This window comes from Erythranthe guttata, chromosome 14, assembly GCF_056151865.1.
Source record: "Erythranthe guttata isolate IM_541 chromosome 14, IM_541, whole genome shotgun sequence".
Taxonomy (NCBI): domain Eukaryota; kingdom Viridiplantae; phylum Streptophyta; class Magnoliopsida; order Lamiales; family Phrymaceae; genus Erythranthe; species Erythranthe guttata.
This window is the reverse complement of record NC_142546.1, coordinates 9,423,649-9,440,727: the sequence shown is the minus strand read 5'-3', so window position 1 is coordinate 9,440,727 and position 17,079 is coordinate 9,423,649. Positions and strand designations below refer to the sequence as shown.

General features: G+C 37.7%; 3 protein-coding genes and 1 non-coding gene across 5 annotated transcripts; 3 read left to right on the top strand and 1 right to left on the bottom strand.

The window, feature by feature from the left end:
* Positions 1–586: 586 nt before the first annotated feature.
* On the top strand, positions 587–2,946 carry HMG2 (3-hydroxy-3-methylglutaryl-CoA reductase 2). The gene has a single exon (XM_012978346.2). It carries the CDS (start codon positions 988–990, stop codon positions 2,713–2,715), a length of 1,728 nt encoding a protein of 575 aa, XP_012833800.1. The 5' UTR covers positions 587–987; the 3' UTR covers positions 2,716–2,946.
* A 3,669-nt stretch (positions 2,947–6,615) lies between these two features.
* LOC105954671 (uncharacterized) lies at positions 6,616–7,552 on the top strand. Its single transcript, XM_012978345.2, has one exon. It carries the CDS (start codon positions 6,714–6,716, stop codon positions 7,212–7,214), a length of 501 nt encoding a protein of 166 aa, XP_012833799.2. The 5' UTR covers positions 6,616–6,713; the 3' UTR covers positions 7,215–7,552.
* Positions 7,553–9,954: 2,402 nt separating this feature from the next.
* LOC148765139 (small nucleolar RNA R71) lies at positions 9,955–10,061 on the bottom strand. The gene has a single exon (XR_016029969.1). It is a non-coding gene; the product is annotated as a small nucleolar RNA R71 (small nucleolar RNA).
* Positions 10,062–15,116: 5,055 nt separating this feature from the next.
* LOC105954670 (glycerol kinase) lies at positions 15,117–17,076 on the top strand. 2 transcript variants are annotated; one of them, XM_012978343.2, is made up of 4 exons: positions 15,117–15,723; positions 15,825–16,489; positions 16,590–16,799; positions 16,903–17,076. In XM_012978343.2, exons 1-4 carry the CDS (start codon positions 15,468–15,470, stop codon positions 16,939–16,941), a joined length of 1,170 nt encoding a protein of 389 aa, XP_012833797.2. In that variant the 5' UTR covers positions 15,117–15,467; the 3' UTR covers positions 16,942–17,076. The 2 variants fall into 2 exon arrangements, with proteins under 2 accessions (XP_012833797.2, XP_012833798.2); XM_012978344.2 differs by having other exon boundaries at positions 15,212–15,723; positions 15,831–16,489.
* The last annotated feature ends 3 nt before the right edge of the window (positions 17,077–17,079 follow it).

The following is a 17,079-nucleotide window of genomic DNA, read 5'->3' as shown; positions in this document are numbered from 1 at the left end:
TATATTTTTTAGAAAGTAGGGAGTATATCATAATTTTCATATAAAAAATAAATAAATTGAAGAAAACTGGCGCCGGCCAACTGAGACCAAATATTAACAACCAAAAAAGTCAGGTATTGTGGTCTGTGAATAATTAATTAAGCATACTGTGAACGCCATGAACCAGAGTCAAAAAAACTAATTTCCAAATAGATAAATTATTGCAAGTATTTCTCTAGTCCAATAAAGTTAATTTTGTAACAATAATTTCAATACCAATAATATTTTCCACGTTGAAATCAGCGGCAACGGACAGCTCCATTAACAAATCTCCCTATTTATTATTACGGCAGTCCAAATCTCACCACAGAAAAATGATCACATTTTAAGTTTGGTTCCCACCATTACTGAATTATATTTGATTGGAAATTAAAATTGATACAGAAGATGCATTGCTTAAATCCAATCCAATCACTTTCATTTTGAATTTCTTTTTTAATAGAATTATTTATAATAGTGGAATTGTACCTGAGACATGTTTTTTTGGAACACGGCGTTTTGGCAGCAAATATATAATAATAAAATTAGAATGGAATTGGATGTGGTAAAGTAGTCAAAATTGGAGTGGGGGAAAAAACGTTTTCTTTTTACTTTTTTAATTAATAAATGAAAATTAGGAGTCATGAGTGGAGCCAAAAACCGGAATTCAAAGGAAACAGCCTACGCATCTCATTTTCTACGTACAAACCAAATAATTCAAACTCATTTATTATTTTACATTATTTATTCCTTCTATATAATAACTAATACCTCCTCACTTATCCTTCACCCCTCCAAAATTTCCCAATTAACATTATTAATAGAGCTATACATACATACATTCATCTCCTCTTCCTTCTTCCCCTTTTCTCGATCCGCCGCCGGGAAAGGGTGAATCCAAGTTACAGTTCACCCCCACACTCCATCCCCCTTTCTTTCATTATCAATTTCACCAGTGATATTGACAGGATGGAAGCCCGCCGCCGATCGATGAAAGGTGCCTCCGTTGACCAACGCAAGGATTCCGACTCCGTCAAGGCCTCCGACGCACTCCCCCTCCCTCTATACCTCACCAATGCGGTATTCTTCACTCTCTTCTTCTCCGTCGTTTATTATTTGCTCCTCCGATGGCGAGAGAAGATCCGTAACTCCACCCCCCTCCACGTCGTCACCCTCTCTGAGATCGCCGCCATCGTCACCTTCGTTGCCTCCTTCATCTATCTCCTCGGCTTCTTCGGTATCGGATTTGTCCAATCCCTCGTTATTCCCCGCTCTTCCGATGAAGAAGATCTTATGGATGAAGACGAAATTATCGATTACGACAGATTGATGCTCAAGGAGGATACACGTGCCGTCCCCTGCGCCGCTCAATCCGACGATTGTAAGCTTCTTTCATCCCCCAGACTCAACAAAAAAATCATTGATGATGATGCCATTCCCCTTTCCTCCGAGGAGGACGAGGAGATAGTCAAGTCGGTGGTGGAGGGCAAGACCCCCTCATATTCCCTAGAATCGAAGCTCGGAGATTGCCGCCGCGCCGCCGTCATCCGCCGTGAGGCCTTGCAGCGTATCACCGGCAAATCCCTCACCGGATTGCCACTGGAAGGCTTCAATTACGAGGCCATACTGGGACAGTGTTGTGAAATGCCCGTGGGTTACGTTCAGATACCGGTTGGGATTGCAGGACCGCTATTGTTGGATGGAAGGGAGTACTCGGTTCCCATGGCCACGACGGAGGGTTGCCTGGTGGCAAGCACAAACAGAGGTTGCAAGGCCATCTATGCCTCTGGAGGAGCCACCAGCGTCCTCCTCAAGGATGGAATGACAAGGGCTCCTGTTGTCAGATTCGGCACGGCAAAGAGGGCTGCAGAATTGAAGTTCTTCCTTGAGAATCCTCTCAATTTCGAGGCCTTGTCCCTTGTATTCAACAGTTCCAGCCGATTCGGCAGGCTTCAGAGCATCAGGTGTGCCATCGCGGGTAAGAACCTGTATATGAGGTTCACTTGCAGCACAGGGGATGCCATGGGGATGAACATGGTCTCTAAAGGTGTCCAGAATGTCATAGACTTCCTCAACAACCAGTTCCCTGACATGGACGTTATCGGAATTTCTGGCAACTACTGTTCGGACAAGAAACCTGCTGCAGTGAACTGGATTGAAGGGAGGGGAAAATCGGTTGTGTGCGAGGCCATCATCAAGGAGGAGATTGTGAAGAAGGTGCTCAAGACTGATGTAGCTTCATTGGTGGAGCTGAACATGCTCAAGAACCTGACGGGTTCGGCCATGGCAGGAGCTCTGGGTGGGTTCAATGCTCATGCTAGCAATATTGTGTCAGCAGTGTTCATAGCGACGGGACAAGATCCTGCACAAAATATTGAGAGTTCCCACTGCATAACAATGATGGAAGCTGTTAATGATGGGAAGGATCTTCACGTGTCGGTGACGATGCCTTCGATTGAGGTTGGGACAGTTGGAGGTGGGACCCAATTGGCTTCGCAGTCGGCATGTTTGAACCTGCTTGGAGTGAAGGGAGCGTGTATGGAGGCTCCAGGATCGAACGCAAGGCAGTTGGCGTGCATTGTTGCTGGTTCAGTTCTGGCTGGAGAGCTGTCTCTGCTCTCAGCAATTGCAGCTGGCCAGCTTGTCAAGAGCCATATGAAGTACAACAGGTCAACCAAAGATATCCCCTCTATATAAATCCTGGGAGATCATTGTTTCTGTTTTACTACTCTCTCATACTTTAAAACACGAACTCAAATTATACAAATCGTGTAAATAAAGGGGATTAATAATAATGTTTTTATTTCTTCTTTGTCGTCTATTCTTTTGTACAATTTATTTATATTCTGCTGCCTTTACTATTTTAAAGAGAAATAAAGAATGTATCACTGTGTTGTATTTGAATAAATTTGTCTAAGTTTCCATTAATTCTTATTCAATGTAATTTTGTGCTCTCCGCCTAGAAGGCGATATAGACACGCACAAATGTTTGAAAGACCACCAAATTTGGCCTAAAAACATTATTGAATTTTATTGCGCCGGAAATTGTCACTCCAGGTCCATTCAATTGGGGCATATTTCAACAAATATTATTATGGCCTAAGATTATTTTTTTTTTTAAATAAATAGAAATTAGTGATATGAGTAAAAAAAATAGTAAATTACGGTCATTCCCTGAGGTAAAGTCAAATTAAGAAAAAAAAAATCTTCATAATTGGAAATTACAATCACCCATCAAATATGGATCTTCTTACACGTCCATCCTTGCAGAACTAAATTTAGTAGAATCTTCTAGATTATATATAAAATATATCCAATTTGTACGAATTTTACATCATTCGAGCTCTACATTTTGAGACAGGTGATCATAAAATGTGTCTCTAGGCTTGCAAATATCAGATTGTAGTGCATCTAAAACTGTATTTTTGCACAAAACAAGTACAAATTAGAGAATATCTCTCATAATCTAGAAGATTTATATTGAATTTACCCCACAAGGATGGACATGTAACAAAATTCATAGTCGAATCGAACCAAACACACATGATTGTCAAAACTTGTTTGAATTTTTATTGAGTTTTTAAAATTGTGTTAGAGTTTGGTTTAATAAGCAAGTGATTCGAACTCAAACAAATTTTAATCAAATCGAACACGAAATGAGCTTGAGTAGCTTAATTTTTTGTACATATTTTATCATTTTTTAATCGAGCTCAAAATCTTACGTAAATAGATCCTCGTTTTGGGCATAAGCCCACATCTGAATCATTGAAATATGCCCAGTTAAGACGACCCAACATAGATAGGCTTAACAAAATGAGCAGAATTTTTTTTTTTGCGAGTAGAATTTTATAATGGCAGCGACTATTTGCAAGACGAAATTTACTTAGTGCAAGACCAATTTAATTTTTTTTATTAAATTCAGTATAAAAAGACTATAATAACCTTAATAAAATACAAACAAAAAAAAATTATTTTATTAATTTTCTTTTGCAAGACCAATTTAAAAAAAAAATTAATAAAACAAAAAGAAAAAAGAAATTGAATTGACAAAATCAAAACGAGGAGGGAAGATTGAAGAAAACAAAAAAAATCAATTGCAGCAAAAAACCGTTCGTCGCCCCGTCGCCCACCGCCCCGTCGCCGTCGCCCCGTCGTCGTCGCCGTCGCCGTTGAAGTCCACCGCCGTCGCCCGTCGCCGTTGAACTCCGTTGTTGCCCCAACCCCACCGCAACAATCTCACGAAAAACAAGTAAAAATTACTTTTTGAATTAACTTTTTTTTGAGAAATAAATGTGATAAACATGATTTTATTGTTAGAATAATGAATTCAAGTCGTTTTAGAACATAGTTGATGATTCTAGGGTTCGATTGTAGCACTAATGTTGAAGGAGTTGCGGTTTTACAAAAATCGACCTGTACTTGTCGGTTTTTTGGAAAATTTTCGACACACTGGTGTCGATTGTTTAAACAAATTTCTGGTACAAAACTCTGCAAGAAAAATCGGAAAATTGGTTACACAATTGTAACAGTGATAATTCGACACACTAGCGTCGAAATATCCGCTTAATATCGACACCAGAATGTCGATAATTTCAATATAATTCGACAGTTAATGGGTGTCGAATTATTTTGACATTTTCGACACTGCAGTGTCGATATAAAGCTGATATTTCGACCTGTACATGTCGATTTTTTTGTACGTGAAATGAGGTGCGAAAAACGAGAAAAACGATCACAAAGTACAATATTTCTTACCTCTTTGTGTTTTTCGACATTAGAATCCTCCATATTTATGTCTTGTGTATCCATAATCTCCTTCTTTTCAAGTTTTAGTAAGATTTGAGGGTTTTATGTGATAAGGGTTTTGGAGAATATGGAAGATTTTTTTGTGGAAAAAAATGTGTAAAATGAGGGTGAAGAAGAAGATGTTGGTGTTTTGTTGGGTGAGTGAGTTCCCTCTCTTTTTTCTTTTTTTTTTTTATTCTGTTTTTTGTATTTTTTTTTGGTCTTGCAATAGCAATTAACTTAATTTAAATTAATAATATCTAAATTATTATTGGGGTTATATTTGTAATTTCCAGTCTTGATCTTAGTAAATTTATTTATATTTTGGTCTTGCATGAAGTAAGGTCTTGCACTTAGTAATTTTCGTCTTGCAAATATCTGCAGCCTTTTATAATAATAAAATAATAATTGCATAAGTTTGACACGGTTTAGGAGGTGTCGGCAAACAATATGTACAACCCAAACTTCCACGCGTCGACACTTGCTCATTTCACTGAAAATATTAGGGTTAAATAAAAAAAAACACCATGTGCTATGGACTTTGTATCATATATCATTTGTATTACACATAAATACAAAAACCCCCTTATTGTTATATTTTTTCAAATATGACGAAAATACCCCTGCTAAACTTATGAATATAAGAGTTTTTTTGAGCCATTTTCCACTATATTTTTTAACATTTTCGGTCCATTTTACTTGGAAAATTTTGATTTTTTTTTTCAAAACATTTAATTACTTAGATTTTTTTTTATTTTCTGAATAAAACATTTTATTTTTGTTATTTTGAATTTCTTCATTTTTTTTTCTTAAATGTCTTCCGGTAGTTCAAATTCTCAACAATCATAGGATTGTAAAGATGTTTGTAATATTAGGATGTTTGAACTACCGGAAGATATTTAAGAAGAAAAAAAATGAAGAAACTCAAAATGACAAAAATAAAAAGTTTTATTCAGAAAATTAAAAAAATCTAAGCAATTAGATGTTCTGGAGAAAAAAAATATAAATACCAAAATTTTCCACGTAGAATTGACTGAAAATGGTAAAATATACAATGGAAAATGGATATATATATATATATATATATATATATATATATATATATATATATATATATATATATATATATATATATATATATGCTTGAGTACGGGTATTTTTGTCATATTTTGGCAAAAATGTAATGTGAGGGGGGTTTTGTATTTATGTGTAGTACAAGGGGTATATGATACAAAGTTCATAGTACATGAGTGTTTTTGTATCTAACCCAAAATATTAATATTAGATGATACATTTCATTAAAAGTTTAAAGTTTTCGTAGTGATGGTCGTTCAACATAATATCTAAATCGAATTTGTGATTAATAATTAGGATAATTCAAATTGAAGCACTTAATCAGGTACCCAAAAAGTCGGTGAGAAATGTTGATGATATTTAGAGCAAATTATTTGAAAAGATATTTTGAAAAGTTTATAAAAAAAAAATCAATAAAATTATTATTGTCATGTTTAATTTTCCTAAGATAGGGGGAAGAAAGAATTAGAATAGTGTAGTTGATTAAATTAGGATGAATAAATTAAGGATAAAAAAAAAAGTAGAAATTGGAGGTAACAGCTAGCGCATATGGTTGTGTGTGTTGTAACCTGGAATAAAACAGGCTGTAACGCAGCTGTGAGCATTACATCTCACCTCCTTTTTGTTTCATTTTCTCTCCTCTGTTAATGATTGAGACATTCAACCATTATTCCCTTCTCTCTCTCTCTAGATCTCTCAATTCTTCTCCCTTCTCTCTCTCTCTCTTCCGATCCGGCCAATTAATTAGGTATCTAGTTTTCGGCACAACAAGCTAAGAGTTTGATATTCATTCCGATCAATTCAATTAATATTATTCGAATATATAATAATCGATAATGAGCTCCGTGTTCCAGCTGCAGCGAAAGCAATCGCTTCCGCTTTCACAATCACAAACGAAAGAAGAGCGCAGTAGTAGTATTACTCCTGGAATCCGCCGGAGGCTCTCGTCTCTCTCACTAAACCTGAAGATCCAGTCGTCCTCTTCCCCCGCCGCCGCATGGGCATTCCGCCGCTCCAAGTCTATATCATCAATGGGGGAGTACGCCGGCGGTTCGATCAGGAAGTGGTGGGAATGGGGATGCGGCTGGATCCTGTCTCGAAAACCAACATTCGCCACGGATCTGGAGATGAATGAGGAAGAAACCGCCGTCCTAGGTACCCACAGCAAGGGCAGCTGGCGCCACGTCTTTTACAAGGTCACTTCCCAGCTCCGCCGCAAGCTCGTCGGCTCCGACAATGTCGGTCTCCCCCAGACATTCCGCTACGATTCCTTCAACTACTCCAAAAACTTCGACGACGGCACCGGTGCCAGGCCTGATGCCCGCCGCCGATTATAAAAAAGCCAATCATGATCCTCCGTTCCGATCCGTGTTAAACTTACATTCTATTCTAGTCCCCCAATAAATCATCGATCTTTCGTCAGAGCAGTAGATGGATTAATTACGCAGATCGATCAAGGATACAATGGATCAAAGTCTTTACGCGTACGTGTGATTTTTTGATATATATAAATATATAATATGCATATAGAATCAATTTGTATGATACTCTTATCTTATGATGAATGTTTCAATTGTTTTTAGTAATCGGTTTGTAATTTCTTAATTCTTTTTGTAACAAAAAAACACTGCACGACAGGGAATTGTACAATGGTGTTGTTGCTTATTATTTTCAATTTGCTGGACAAGTACATTAATTTCATAATTTGTGATTTGCTGATTCATTTCTACTAGTAAATTTGGTTCATTTATGTAAAAAAATTGTGTATTGTATTCTGCGGAATAGTTATTTTGGATTTTTTTTTTTTTGATAATTAGTTATTTTGGATTTAGCAGTAAAATGAAACGTTTTTTTAATGTGTCGGCAATGATACTGCGTGGCCTTTTACTCTGACGTCGGTTGAAAACACTACACACGTCGGTCAAATAATAATTGAGGTCGGTGTGCAAATATATTAGTATATATAAATATATATTTGATAGAATGATATTTTATATTAATGCAATCAAATAGTAAGATGGTATGGAATAACAAAAGTTTGGATTCATAAAATGAGTGAGTATTTCAGCACATGGTTTTCATAATTGGGTATTGGGTAGTAGTAATTAATTAATGTTTGTTAAGTATATATTTTTATACTTTATCGTACCTTTTTATTTGAGCTTTTGGTGTGATTTAACGATATTTGGTGCTTAAAAAGTTGATTTATTGTATTTTAGGTATAAATCGAAGAATTGGAAAAGTTTGGGGTCAAAACTGCAAATTTGGAGAAAATATGGGCCAAAAGTGAAATAATCAAAAATATGCTGAAATTGGCTGAAAACAGGCCCGCACGGCCGTGCCAAAATTAGCCTATTTTTGGCACGGCCGTGCCAAATGCTGAATTTGGGCAGAACGTTTGGCGATTCTCGCACGGCCGTGCGAGAATTGCACTGATTTTCGCGCGGCCGTGCCAAATCACGCTGGAGACAATTTTGGACTTTTAAACACACAAGGAAACCTAGAATCATCTACCAAGTTGGGACATCTATTTAAGCCCAAACCAAGCAAGAATCAAAGGATTTTTGGACACAACCTTGGAGCGAGAGGAGCGAGAGAACGAAGAATCGAAGACGGAGAATTGACAACTCTTCATCACAATTCTTCTTTTATCTATCTTTTCTTAATCTATTCTTTTTATGTTTTTATTATGTTTTTCGTAACGAACATGCGTAGCTAAGTTTTTAATCTAGGATTTTGTTGGAACCCTATGTAGGGATTGTGAACCCTTTTTCTTGAGATTATGCAATTATGATTTTATGATTATTTCTTCTACTTGTTATGATTGTTAGTGCATGAACTTGATCAATTTATGTGCTTTATCTGTGATTATTGGGATTGACTCGACAGAGCTATTTTGATAATTAGACGGTAAGTAGAAGAACCTTCGAGTAGTTTTCACCGGATGAGTGTGTCAATTGCATGTGGTGTCGTAGACATACAGATATCACCTTAGGTAGCCATTTACGAGACTTGTTAGTTAATGCTTTATTCATAATTGGTTTGCATAGACATATAGTGAATCGTTTATGAATAATAGACTCATAATACACGCGACAGCGGGTTATGAGTAAATTAGTGTCTCGGGTTAATAATCATGAATCATATATTGCATAATTGAGGGGTTTCGGGTGAGCAATTCTTGCATAGGGGGAAGATAAAATCCTAGATCCGTTTTATATTGATATTTTCTCGTGTTTAAATGTTTTCTTAATTAGTTTCTTTTATTTAGTTAATTAAATTGACAACCCTGCGTAGGCTGAATAAAAATCATAATTGTTAGGATTTGGTACTTAGGATTAGGTAATTTGCGTATTCCCTGTGGGATTGACATCCGACTCTCACGAGTCTACTTTACTACTTGTTTGCGATACGTACACTTGCGTGTTGGTATTTAGCACCCAACAAGTTTTTGGCGCCGTTGCCGGGGAATACGGCTAAATTATTTATTTATCCTAATATTAAATTTGAGCAATTTTTCTTACTTCAGCCATTTTATTTATTTTATTTAATTAGTTTATTTTTATTATTTTTGTTTAGGTACTTTTTATGCGAATGGAAGAAGAGGATAATCGTAGGGGAGATGACCAAGGGCGCTTACCGAATGCGGCAGGAGAGATCGTCAACGAGCAAGAGCAACGTCAGCTAATTAATCCACCACCTCGTCAACGAGCATTGCATGAGTACACCGTTCCAACACTCAATGGGTTTCAATCAAGCATCCAGCAGCCCCCCATTGAAGCCAACAAGTTTTTCGAAATTCGAGCGGGACTACTTACTATGCTCCAAAACAATGGGTTATTCAGCGGATTAGCTCATGAAGATCCGCATCTCCACTTGGTCAACTTCCTCGAAACGTGTGATTCGCATAAGATGAACGGAGTGTCGCCGGAAGCACTGCAGCTCCGCCTCTTCAAGCACTCTCTCCAAGGAGCCGCAAGAGAATGGCTACAAACTCGTGCACCGCATTCCATCTCGTCTTGGGACCAGCTAGCACAACTTTTCATGAACACATACAACTCCCCAACAAAAACTGAGAGAATCCGGAGAGAAATTCAAAACTTCATACAAGAAGCCGATGAAGCATTATTCGAGACGTGGGAGCGGTTCAAACAATTAATTCGGAGATGCCCCAATCATGGTCTTCAAGAGTGGCGGCAACTTCAAATATTTTATGATGGATTGCAAGATAATTCGAGGACGGTGCTCGATTCAGCAGCTGGCGGTATGTTCATGAGCTTGACCTATGACGAAGCATACGAACTTTTGGAGCGAATCGCTAGGAATAAATACATGCGGGCATCGGACCGGTCAAATAGCGGAGCCATAAAGACGGGAGGAATTTTGAAGTTAGACGGGGTCACCGCAATCACTGTCCAATTAGAGAAGCTATCAAAGCAAGTAGCAGCATTGCAAACTCAGCAAGTCCATGCAGTCCAAATTCCCAACCAGTGCGTAGAAGAAACGGAGTCTCTAAATTATGTACATGACACTAATCGACAACAGAGGAACCCGTACTCCAACACTTATAATCCGGGATGGAAAGATCACCCCAACTTTGGATGGGGAGGAAATCAGCAAGGACAAAGGCCAGCTCCCGGATTCCAAAATCCACCTCAAGCTTCAGCACAAGAAGTAGACCTCGCTGATATCTTAGCGAAATTCATGACGTCAACCCAAGCATCCATTCGAAACCTTGAGACACAAATGGGTCAACTTGTAACCCAACTAAACGCGAGGTCGTCGGGAGCACTGCCGTCGAATACGGAAGATCCTCGAAAGAGCAACATCGAGCAGTGCAATGCAGTAACTTTGCGAAATGGGAGGCAATTAGAGGAAGGTCCTAAAAAGTCTGTTGCACCACCGCCTATTGTAGAGGAGCCCAAAGAAAAGACCGAGGTCGGGCCAAGCAACACAAAGATCGCAGTAAGTGAATCTACTCCCAAGGTACATTTCCCTCAACGTTTTCAAAACTCCAAGCTTGATATGCAATTTCAGTTATTTTTGGATTATCTTAAAAAGTTGCATGTTAATATTCCTTTTGTTGAGGCACTTAAGAATATGCCGAATTGAGTTAAGTTTATAAAAGAACTTGTGTCGAAGAAGATGAGGCTTCCGGAGTGTGCAGCAATTATAGACCTCAATGAGCAAAGTAGTGCGATCCTTGCAAATAAAATTCCACCGAAGCTTAGAGATCCGGGGAGTTGTACCATTCCATGCACAATAGGTACTAGGTATTTTGGGCGGGCATTGTGTGATCAAGGGGCGAGCGTAAATTTAATGCCTTTGTCAATTTATGAAAAATTGAATTTAGGAGAAATTAAGCCCACTTCCGTGACCTTGCAGCTAGCCGATAGATCTTTTACTCACCCTTTACGTATAGTGGAGGATGTATTGGTCAAGGTAGATAAGTTTATACTCCCGGCCGATTTTCTAGTACTAGACATAGAGGAAGATGAAAATATTCCCCTTATCTTAGGACGCCCCTTCTTAGCAACCGGTAGGTCAATTATTGATGTAGGAAAGAGAGAGCTAAGAATGAGTGTGGGGGAAGAAACAGTGATCTTCAAGGTGTACCGGGTGGATGAAAAGCCTACTACGGCTAATGGGTGTTATCTACTTGACGAGGTAAGTGATTCTAAACTTTTTCCTGTTAAATTACATGATTTAAATTTTTTTGTGGATACTAATGTGCATGTAGGAGAACAAAAGAAAAAGGTTGAGTTGGTTACAACACCTACTCAAAACACCGTGATAAAAGACGATGTTGGCACGCCTCATGACGTCAAGAAGAATAAATTCAAGGGCATTCCTAAGCGAACCAGTCGAAAGAAGAATCGGATCAACCCATTTATTCAAGACTTTCTCAAAAAGGAAGTAAGGAGATGGGTTCAAAAGCTAAGGAATTGAAGAGCAAGAACAAAGTCTGGCTGAAGACTGTAAACTTAGCGCTTCTCGGGAGGCAACCCGAGATTTTCGTTTTTATTTATTTATTTATTTTTTCTTGTTTTATTTTATTTATTTATTTTATAAGCATGCAAGCTAACAATTTAAGCATATTTTTTTTATTATTTTTTATTTTTTTTCAGGAGTAAAAGTGCAATTTGGAGTACCACACGGCCGTCCCAAAACAAAGCCAAAATCTCATACGGCCGTTTGGAAATCGGAAAAAGCTACTGCCCAATTTCGGCAATTCGCACAGCCGTGCGAACCTCAACTGAAGCATAATAAAGGCGAGGGTGGAAGAGCAGCCCGGACATGGCCAAAACGACTTATTCAGGTGTATTCTATCCTTAAACTTCGTGTTAATTACATTGAGGGCAATGTAAATTTTAAGTTAGGGGGTGGAAAATTACTTGTTTTTATGTGCTTTAATTTTTTAGTTTGCATGCCTTAAGTTTTTTTTATTTGAGTTATTTTATTTTAGTTTATTTTAGTTTTTTCTTTCGAAAAAAAAAAAAAATTTGCTTGAGATAAATGCTTCGATGAATCATGATGATGAAAGATAGTCGATGTTTAATGATGAAATTGCTTGTTTTATCTTGATTTTGTTCGAATTTTGGTGAGCTTTTGATTCAAAGTGTCGTAAGAAGGAGTCATTGTTAGGAATCTCGAATTATGCGTTGCTTTGGTTGAAAGTTTTGTGTTTTAAAATTTGAGTTAATTTATGTTATATCATATGCTATTCGGTTTTAGAACTTGTCTTGTGAATTTACAAAGTGAAATATTAAATTGTTGAGTAAATTGGGAAGTGGTTTGGGCCATCTTTGAACCGTTTGAGCCTTTCAAGCCTACCTTTAAATTTTTATCATTCGAACCTTGATTGAGCCTTGGAGAAACGGTGTTCTTTCTTTTAGCCAATGTGTATAAGGTAGAATAAATGGAGATTCTTGAAAAATTACCCTTTGGAGTTCGGTTGGAAAATTTTATAAGGTCCTTCTTCTTCCTCTACAAAAAAAAAAAAAAAAAAAAAAAAAAAAAAGAAAAAAAAAAGAGAGAGAGAAAAAAAAAGAGAAAAAAAAAATATAATAAAAAAAAGAGAAAGAAAAAGAAGAAGAAGAGACTAGAAGGGGAAGTAAGGACTAGTTGTTGAATTGTTTTGAAAGCTCGATCCATTGTCTTAAGAGCAAAAGTGGAGACTTTTGAACTCTTAAGAATCGAGTTAATTAAAGTCCTTAGAGGTGAATTCATTGTTTCAAACGCCTATCTTTCAAAATTTGGCGTAATCACCTCAATTCAAGAAGCATAGCCACCTATACCCATATCTCCTACCTCGAACCAAAAAGCCCAACATTTGAAAGCCAAAAAGTCCCAATGATCCCAATAGCTCAATTTTTTTATACTAGCCGAGTAAAGAAATTTGGTGAGTCTTTGGAGTTGAATATTATTATGTAAGTATAAATTTTCTCCAATTGTAATGTACAAATATGGGATACTTGAAGCGATAGCATGGTTTGTGGTTTTTAGCAATGGTGAGTGAATACGTATCTTTGAATTACGAGCTTGTAAATTTTTGAGAATTGTCATGATAATTGCAAGTTCAGAAAAAATGAAAGTTGACCATTAATCTATGTGATGAGAGGCATTTGTTGAGAGTGTTGCTGTGAAAGTTGCTAGTTTTTGCTTGAGGACAAACAAAAGATCAAGTTTGGGGGTGTGTTAAGTATATATTTTTATACTTTATCGTACCTTTTTATTTGAGCTTTTGGTGTGATTTAACGATATTTGGTGCTTAAAAAGTTGATTTATTGTATTTTATGTATAAATCGAAGAATTGGAAAAGTTTGGGGTCAAAACTGCAAATTTGGAGAAAATATGGGCCAAAAGTGAAATAATCAAAAATATGCTGAAATTGGCTGAAAACAGGCCCGCACGACCGTGCCAAAATTAGCCTATTTTTGGCACGGCCGTGCCAAATGCTGAATTTGGGCAGAACGTTTGGCGATTCTCGCACGGCCATGCGAGAATTGCACTGATTTTCGCGCGGCCGTGCCAAATCACGCTGGAGACAATTTTGGACTTTTAAACACACAAGGAAACCTAGAATCATCTACCAAGTTGGGACATCTATTTAAGCCCAAACCAAGCAAGAATCAAAGGATTTTTGGACACAACCTTGGAGCGAGAGGAGCGAGAGAACGAAGAATCGAAGACGGAGAATTGACAACTCTTCATCACAATTCTTCTTTTATCTATCTTTTCTTAATCTATTCTTTTATGTTTTTATTATGTTTTTCGTAACGAACATGCGTAGCTAAGTTTTTAATCTAGGATTTTGTTGGAACCCTATGTAGGGATTGTGAACCCTTTTTCTTGAGATTATGCAATTATGATTTTATGATTATTTCTTCTACTTGTTATGATTGTTAGTGCATGAACTTGATCAATTTATGTGCTTTATCTGTGATTATTGGGATTGACTCGACAGAGCTATTTTGATAATTAGACGGTAAGTAGAAGAACCTTCGAGTAGTTTTCACCGGATGAGTGTGTCAATTGCATGTGGTGTCGTAGACATACAGATATCACCTTAGGTAGCCATTTACGAGACTTGTTAGTTAATGCTTTATTCATAATTGGTTTGCATAGACATATAGTGAATCGTTTATGAATAATAGACTCATAATACACGCGACAGCGGGTTATGAGTAAATTAGTGTCTCGGGTTAATAATCATGAATCATATATTGCATAATTGAGGGGTTTCGGGTGAGCAATTCTTGCATAGGGGGAAGATAAAATCCTAGATCCGTTTTATATTGATATTTTCTCGTGTTTAAATGTTTTCTTAATTAGTTTCTTTTATTTAGTTAATTAAATTGACAACTCTGCGTAGGCTGAATAAAAATCATAATTGTTAGGATTTGGTACTTAGGATTAGGTAATTTGCGTATTCCCTGTGGGATCGACATCCGACTCTCACGAGTCTACTTTACTACTTGTTTGCGATACGTACACTTGCGTGTTGGTATTTAGCACCCAACAATGTTCAACAATTTATAATATATATTATTAATGTTTGAAAAATTAGAAATGGAGAATGTGGACAGGACATCCGCATTGAGGGTGACGTGGAAATGAATTATGTCCATGCTATTTAATATTACATCTCATGGCCCATGGCTAATGACAACGTCACAATTTATAGTTCTTTAATTTGACCTCTATTATATTCACAATGAGACCCTGGATTTGGACCTATTCACCAATTTTCGAGATACCAATTATTTGCTTAATTGAGCTGTTAACAAACATGCATTTTGTTGAGGTTGTGGAAGGTGGTAAATTAATTACCTAATGTTTGGTTAAATTATGAAGATCCATGTGTGTGTCCTGCCTAATTTCGTTACAAAATTAAGCGTCCTCTTTATAGCTTTTGTCCACTTCAAATAAGAAAAAACAATTCCTTAAAAGGACAGGTAGTGAAATATCAATTGTACCCCTATGTTTTTTTTGATGGAAGGAATGGATCTCTATTCTTATGGTCTTATCCCAAAGTCAAATTTGTTAGCAGAAGCACCACTCATAGATTCTAGTATTTGTTGCTAACAATGGCCGCCTTCTCCACCAATACCAATATCCTCTCTTCCCACTCCCAACAGCGCCGCCACCTTCCTCACCGCTTCTCCTCCTCCAACTTTCTCAAAACTCATTCTTCCCTCCATTTTTTCCCTCTTTACAATAACAACCTCAATTCTCCTGACACCACCACTGCTACTTCCCCAATTTTCGCCGCTCCTCCGCACGCCTCTGCCGCCGTCACCACCACCGGAATGGACGATTTTGCTTCAACATCTACTTCCACCGGTACTCATCATTTCTCTAATCGGAATCAACCGATTCATTAATTTATGCATTTAATTATTTTTAATTTCATTTCATCAACTGAAAAAAAAAAAAAAAAAAAGAGGCAGGGTGGGCAGAATTTGGTGAAAAGGTGTCGGGTGAATGGGACGGATTTGGGGCTGATTTCACGGTGGAGGGGAAGCCGATAGAGCTGCCGGAAATGGTGGTCCCGGAGGCATATAGGGAATGGGAGGTGAAGGTATTCGATTGGCAAACACAGTGCCCCACTCTGGCGGATCAAAATGAATCATCTCTCATCTACAAAACCATTAAGCTCCTTCCCACAGTTGGATGTGAAGCAGATGCCGCCACCAGGTACAGCATCCATGAGAGGAGTGTGAGTGTCACTCAACCCCACAATTCCGCCTTTGCATATCAATCTACAGGATGTTATGTAGCACTATGGCCCTCCTCCATTGCCACTAATAAGTTGAATAATTCAAAATCAAAATCAATTGAGGTGGAGCACTGCTTGATCAATCCTAGTGACAAAGAGTCGCGTGTTAGGATAATTCAAGTATTGGAACAATCTTCTGAGATGAAAATGAAGAGCATAAGTGTGTTTGTTGAGCAATGGTACGGTCCCTTTAGGAATGGGGATCAGCTGGGGGGATGTGCCATACGTGATTCTGCATTTGCAGCCACTCAACCCCTCAAAGCTTCACAACTTTCCGGTGTTTGGGAAGGCCTCACTGCTGTTGCCACCTTTCATACTTCAACTAACAATGTATGATATCATCATCACTAACTATAATAACTAGGTACTGCTTAATTTCTTTTATACATAATGGAATTGTTTGTTTGTTTGTTTGTGTTGGTGGTGAAAGATGATCCAACAAGTTGGGGATGAATGCGAGTGCAAGTCAATCAGATATGAGGATGATGGCGGCCTTATATTACTTCCCAAGCAACTTTGGTGTTCATTGAAGAAAAGCAGCGAGGACAAGATGGAAACTTGGTGTGAGGTGGGATGGTTGTTAGACGAGGGACGAGCTATCACTTCTAAATGCACCTTTTCAAGCACAGGAGACCTTAAGGTAAACGTGCTCTTTCATTGTCGATTTTAAAATACACGCGGACAGTGAAAAGTCTCCACTTGCTACTTGCTAAAAAGGGTCGTGTATATATCTGTACTTGCAGGAGATAGCAATAGCAAGAGAAACTGCAACCCGAGTGTAGATGCATGCATGCAGGTGCAGCCTAGCTTTATTTTCTCAAGTGTACTCGACTGATACTGGATTGGATTGGAAGATCTAACAAGGACAAAACAAAATGTATACAGATACATATATAGAAATATATTTGATATTGATATAT

What these genes read in the sequence shown, in the direction of transcription:
- HMG2 (XM_012978346.2), top strand. Translation starts at nt 988, where the DNA reads ATGGAAGCCCGCCGCCGATCGATGAAAGGTGCCTCCGTTGACCAACGC.
- LOC105954671 (XM_012978345.2), top strand. Translation starts at nt 6,714, where the DNA reads ATGAGCTCCGTGTTCCAGCTGCAGCGAAAGCAATCGCTTCCGCTTTCA.
- LOC105954670 (XM_012978343.2), top strand. Translation starts at nt 15,468, where the DNA reads ATGGCCGCCTTCTCCACCAATACCAATATCCTCTCTTCCCACTCCCAA. An exon ending in TTCATACTTCAACTAACAAT is followed by an intron (nt 16,490 to 16,589) that starts GTATGATATCAT and finishes TGGTGGTGAAAG; the next exon opens with ATGATCCAACAAGTTGGGGA. An exon ending in CAAGCACAGGAGACCTTAAG is followed by an intron (nt 16,800 to 16,902) that starts GTAAACGTGCTC and finishes CTGTACTTGCAG; the next exon opens with GAGATAGCAATAGCAAGAGA.